This window comes from Myotis davidii, unplaced genomic scaffold (genome assembly GCF_000327345.1).
Source record: "Myotis davidii unplaced genomic scaffold, ASM32734v1 scaffold78, whole genome shotgun sequence".
Lineage (NCBI taxonomy): Eukaryota > Metazoa > Chordata > Mammalia > Chiroptera > Vespertilionidae > Myotis > Myotis davidii.
The window spans coordinates 1,890,894-1,897,073 of record NW_006290305.1 but is presented as its reverse complement, the minus strand read 5'-3'; the positions used below and the strand labels follow the sequence as shown (position 1 = coordinate 1,897,073).

General features: G+C 42.2%; 1 protein-coding gene across 6 annotated transcripts in view; it reads right to left on the bottom strand.

Moving 5' to 3' along the window:
• Nucleotides 1-3,820: 3,820 nt before the first annotated feature.
• SLC41A3 (solute carrier family 41 member 3) overlaps nt 3,821-6,180 on the bottom strand; it is a 33,668-nt gene continuing 31,308 nt past the window's right edge. For 4 of the 6 annotated variants that reach the window (XM_006763236.2, XM_006763237.2, XM_006763238.2 and 1 more), the window contains one exon: nt 4,252-4,722. In XM_006763236.2, coding sequence (XP_006763299.1) covers nt 4,513-4,722 — 210 coding nt within the window. In that variant the 3' untranslated portion in view covers nt 4,252-4,512. Of the gene's footprint in view, nt 4,227-4,251; nt 4,723-6,180 lie in introns of those variants that run through there. The other 2 variants (XR_001513781.1, XR_001513780.1) reach the window with 2 other exon arrangements.

The following is a 6,180-nucleotide window of genomic DNA, read 5'->3' as shown; positions in this document are numbered from 1 at the left end:
TTACTTGTAATATTCTTGACAGATTTGATACAGGCTGGCATTATGAAGAGTGTTGGGAAAGTTCCTTCCTCTTTATATTATTAAAGTTTCTGTTCAGGTTGGTGCTATTTCTTCCTTTAATGTTTTATAGGTTTCCCAATGAAGCCATTTGGGCCCCCAGGGGGTTTGATAAGATCACAAATTCATTTTATTTAACAGGATATAGGGTTAATAATAAAGGAAAATTATAACAATAGAATGAAAGTTCTATTGAGGTACTTCTATTTTGTCTCATCAATTGGCAAAGAATCCAGATGAATAATTCAGATGGTTGATTTTATACCCTAAGACTTCCACAGACCTGTTCTGAGTCAATGTGACATGTAACTGCAATAGATCAATGGATGGATAGGTAGGTAGATAGATAAATATCTGAAGAAATTGGCATGGAGTATGCCTAAGAAAAAGGCAAAAACTTAATCACCTAATTCTTATCAACAAATTATGAAATGGGAAGCAGCAATATTTATACAGAGTTCAAAACAAAAATAATTAGCAATGGATTCTACAATCAAGAATCTTATAATTTTGCTGAGCTGGTATGAGATATATAAATGAAGTAAACAGAGAATGATGGTTGAGCCTGACAGTGGCCTTGGAAACAGAGTAGTTGGAGGAAGAGATAATAAGCTGATGTCTGTTCTTTATCTTTAAAAAATCATGTGGATTGTATTGAAGTTATCAATCCTTAGAGCAGCGGTTCTCAACCTGTGGGTCGCGACCCCTTTGGGGGTCGAATGACCCTTTCACAGGGGTTGCCTAAGACCATCGGAAAACACATATATAATTACATATTGTTTTTGTGATTAATCACTATGCTTTAACTATGTTGAATTTGTAACAATGAAATTGGGGGTCACCACAACATGAGAAACTATATTAAAGGGTCGCGGCATTAGGAAGGTTGAGAACCACTGCCTTAGAGCCTTCACTATGGAGGACTCCTACTGGTCACTTTAAGACTTCAGAGCTGCCCTGGCCTGGAGGCTGGGTTGGATGGAGCCTGGACCCATGCACGATAAAGGCTGGAGGGCTCAATTCCCAGTCAGGGCACCTCTGTATGTATGGGAGGCAACCAATCCATGTTTCTCTCTCCATGTTTTGATCCCCTGTAGGGGCACATGCGGAAAGCAACTAATGGATATTTCTCTCCCCCGCTCCCCCCCCACCCCCCCACTTCCTCTCTCTCTCTCTAAAATCAATAAAAATATATCCTCAGATGAGGATTTTTAAAATATATATAATTTTCCCCCTTGATTTCAGAGAGGGAGAGGGAGAGATAAAAACATCAATGATGAGAGAGAATCATTGATTGACTGCCTCCTGCGCACCCCCTACCAGGGATGGAGCCCACAATCTACGCATGTGCCCTTGATAGAATTGAACCCGGGACCCTTCAGTCTGCAGGCCGATGCTCTATCCACTGAGCAAAACCAGCTAGGGCGACACAGATGATTTTATGAAATGTTTCAAATTTTCCTTTGCCATTTTATTTTAAAAAATAATTCACAACTATTTGATAGAAATAGCATCACTCTTTAACCCCTTCCCCAACAATTCTTTTGTTAAAAACGTTTCTTTTTCAGACTAATTTTTTAATTTTGGTTCTATATAGTATTTTTGATGCTGGTTATGAAAACAGTTTGTAACTCGTCTTCCTATAAACCATATTTTTTTTACCATATTTTCTTAGTATACTCGTCGACGACTGAAAAAGAACATTTTGTGAAAACGAGTATACACGTTTCTACCGGGGAAGGGGTTAATAGATGAGGGAAGTGAAGCACATGTCAGCTAAAAAATTGCCCAAGGTCATATTGTGATTTGTCCTGGGATTAGATTGTTTCTAAATTCCATGCTTTTTCCAATACTTTATGTTGTCATCCTACCTCCTCTAATTTGATATATTCTTTTCTGTTTCCCTTTAAAATGATTCATAGAGAAAATCTGTGACTGTCATTGAAAATCTATAAAATACCAGTTAAAGTTTGAAAAACTTTTTTAAAAAAAACTTGATGTAAAACTTAGGTAATAGCAAAAAATATGTTATAAATACAGTGTCCCCAAAAGTGTATACAAATTTTGAATAATTATAAAGGTAGTGTTTGTTAAAATGCATTTCACTTTCAAATGTGATAGAATCTATAGACATAGTTTATACAGTTTTGGGGACACCCTGTGTAGAATGTAGAATAAAACATATTTTTGTATGATTCTCAGCCTCCAAAGGAAATTTTTTAAAATTTCAAACTTTGAAATAATTGCAGCTTCTAAGGTCTACAGAGTATATTTTTTCAAGTTGATTTCTTACAAGGACAATATATTTGGATGCACAAATTCTGGTGTTTTAGTTAAAATAAGAAACTTTCTAAAAACAAATCTGTTTCATTCCCATTATTTTCAAAGATAAACCTTTTTTTTACAAATAAAAATTGGCTTTCAAATTTCTGATTCTGAAAGAGAAAAGATGCCATCTAGTGAGCTAAACACACATTAATATTGGCAAGTATTGAGAAAACACTGCTTTCAGACAATAAAAAGTCAGATAAAATTACAGTTTCTAAGCTCTAGCTGTTTGGCTCAGTGGATAGAGCATTGCCCTGTAGACTGAAGGGACCCAGGTTCAATTCTAACCAAGGGCATATGCCTGGGTTGTGGGCTCAATCCCCCCGCTGGGGGCATGATTCTCTCTCATTATTGATATTTCTATCTCCCTCTCCCTTCCTCTCTGAAATCAATAAAAAAATATTTTTAAATAGAATTTCTAATAGCCTTACTTATAAATTTAACACAGCTGTTTCATGAAAATAGTTAATTGCAATGAAGTCACTATACCTTCATCATTTTGTATCTTTCTCTGTGTTGCATTCTAGTAAATGTCTTATCTGCCCAACTAGATGTACACTTCTGAAAAACAGGCTTCTTTGTTCCTTTTCATGTCCTGAAAATACCTTATGTAAAATTACGGCAAGAACATAGTAAGGATTTCATAAATTTTTGAATCAATAATTTAATTTGCTTCTTTACAAGTAACTCACACAAGGTATGCCATTAGGAAGTAGTAGAAGGATTTTCTGAGTCCTATACCATTACTCTTTGACCACATATGTTGTATTGGTTCACAGGAATTCAAAGAAGAAATGGAAAACGCATATATTAATTTGTGGTTTTGTCTAATATGTTATTTTTTTCTCTACACCTTCAGAATTAATTATATATTCCCACCTCTGTTTTTCCAGTAAGTGTAGTACTTAACTATTACATATTCTGTGTATAATTAGTCTGTACGTTAGGATGGTACAAAGATAATTTTTGCTGTATCTGCAATAAGACAGGTTTACATAAGGCATTATTTAGTGTTTGCAGTAACTTGGAATTCTGGAGCAATGGTTCTCCAGAGTCCATCAGAGCCCCTGAGGGCTGGTTAAACCCCCGACTGCTGGGCTCTGCCTCAGACACTCTGATCTGTCAGGGCGGGGGGTGGGGTGGGGGATTAATAATTAGCATTTCTAACACCTTCTCTGGGGATGTCTGATGCTTCTAGGCTGGAGACTACAGTGTGACAAACTTGCACTAGAGAAATGCCAGAGGTTTTTGTGACTTACTGACCACACATCGCATGGGCGCATTAATATCTTTACAAACACAAAATGCCAAATGCAATATAGTCTATGCTTTATTTTACACTTTTTCTGATTATTAAAATTTAAACAGAGGTGTTTGTTTAAAAAAAAAGAAAAAAAGGAAGGAAGGAAGGAAGGAAGGAAGGAAGGAAGGAAGGAAGGAAGGAAGGAAGGAAGGAAGGGAAAAGAGAGAAAACGGAAAAAGGAAAGAAAGCAGTGGCAAAAGTAAATGCTGGGAGCGGATGGGGGCCCTGTCCTAGGAAGGGCTGCCCACATTTGCAGGGCACATCAGCAGAGCGACCTGTGGAGCTGGACCCAGTGAAGACAGCAGTTAAGCCAGGACTCGGGAAGTCCCGAGACTTGAGCACCCAATGGATCTTCTTCCTGCTCTACCCCAATCCGGGCTGCACTGGACTGAAACAGGGCCAAACATCCCCACAGTGCACTGCCACGCCTCTTCCTTCAGAGTCTTCGGGCCTGTGCGCCCTGCTCTCCACACATACGTGCACTCATTCACACACTCATCTAGCACGTGGGCACCTGCAGACACATTCACACACTCATCTAGCACGTGGGCACCTGCAGACACATTCACACACTCATCTAGCACGTGGGCACCTGCAGACACATTCACACACTCACACGCACAGACAGTACTTCTGATTTTAGGCTCCATCATGGCCTCAGGGTCCAACATGAGGGTCAAGATGTATGTGAGTCTCCTTAAGAGATGGACAAAGGGCCACTGTCGAGGCAGGGAGACCTAAGGACCCAGCCAGGGAGCAGCTGCATTCTGTACCCTATTGGTGGGAGGGAGCATTCTATTGACTAACTGGAGCTGCTGGTCTCATTAGGAAGGTCCCGATGCTAGTTCTGAAATGCCATCCAGCTCTGCTTCGCTCCTCAATAACCAGCTGATAAGAAAGCACAGGGCTAGGAGGCCAGTCCCTAGGAGGTCTCCTACCCCCGTGAGGTAGGGGATACAGTGGCTGTCAGGATCCAGGGACTGGTGCCACGTCAGCCGAGTCATCACTTCTGCCAGGTACAGCAGGATCGTCACCTGTCATAGTAACAAGCAGCAGAAAGACAACGACAAATCAGAAACACTAGCAGATTCCAAGGACAGACACCAGGGTGGACATGTAACCCCAGGTAGTCCCCTTCCACAGGCTTCTCTTGGGCTCTGGCGCCCAGCTATGAGCTGGTGCAGGGGCCAAAGAGCCCACCCTCTTCCACTCTTGCCTAGCAACCCTCCCTGTGGTTGGACCCCACTCCTGGCATATTGACGTGCCAGACAGACCTGTTGCTGATCACTAGCCTTGACTTTCTCTGATGTACCAGCTCCACTCAACATCCTTGGAACCTTAGGCACAAATCTTGCTGGGACTTCAATATGGGTTTTCTGGAGGCCCATCATGGGCAGCTTTGTGTGGCTGGCTTTTCCTGGAGGTGCCAAGGGGTCCACACAGCACTGGTCAGGTCTCAGGGCTTCTCAGTCCTGAGCTGCAGGCTGCCCACAGCTCCTTTCCTGCTGTTGCTCAGGGCAGTGTCTCAGATTGCTTCAGGGTCAGGCACATGCTGAGATTGCAAGTGCCATAACTCAAGATCTGAAAATGCTAGCCCCTTAAAAACTGCCCACCAGTGCTCTGACTGGTTTGGCTCAGTGGATAGAGCATCAGCCTGTGGACTAAAGGGTCCCAGGTTCAATTCCGGTTAAGGGCATGTACCTTGGTTGTGGGCACAACCCCAGTGAGGGGTGTGCAGGAGGCAGCTGATCGATGTCTCTCTCTCATCGATGTTTTTGACTCTCTATCCCTCTCCCTTCCTCTCTGTAATCAATAATATATATATAAAATTGCCCACCAGTGCCCATAGTAATCCCCGCAGAGTCCCCAGGCCCAGCAGGACATCAGCCAGCTATAGTCTTGGCAGAAAGTCTTTGTATCCTTATCATCATTCAGCTCTGACTAAAGTCCACAAGTGCCTTTTAGCAACACCCCGCAGGGGTCTGGTCCCTGCCCATCCCTGTTGGGGGCCAGATGTAAGCTGGCAAGGTCCTTGCACCTATAGGGGCTAGCAAGGCTGGGACCGTTACCCACACAGTTTTCCCAGACTTGTTTGGATAGTGATTATCAGTAGAATGGGAGTAACATTTGTAGAATGAAAACAGCCTTTCATAGCTTGCAAGAAGTCTGTACCTATTTACTGAGATATGCTGTACTGAGAATTTGTCCTTCTGCTGTATCCCTCCCTTAGAGATTAAGAGGAACAAAGAATACATTCCTCTTGATAGACCTCCTATTCAGTGTGTTATGTATAAATAGGATTGTAGAGCTAATAAACTCGCTTCAGTTCATCAAGAGAACTGGAGTCCTCCCAACCACGCTTTCCTGTCTTTCTTTCTTTTCTCAATTCCCACCTCCCTGCCTCAGCCCAGCTCAACCCTGTCAGGCTGGCCCTGACACTCACCGGCCAGAACCTGAGGGGCGGACAGCTAACCACAGCTCACTTGGCCAAA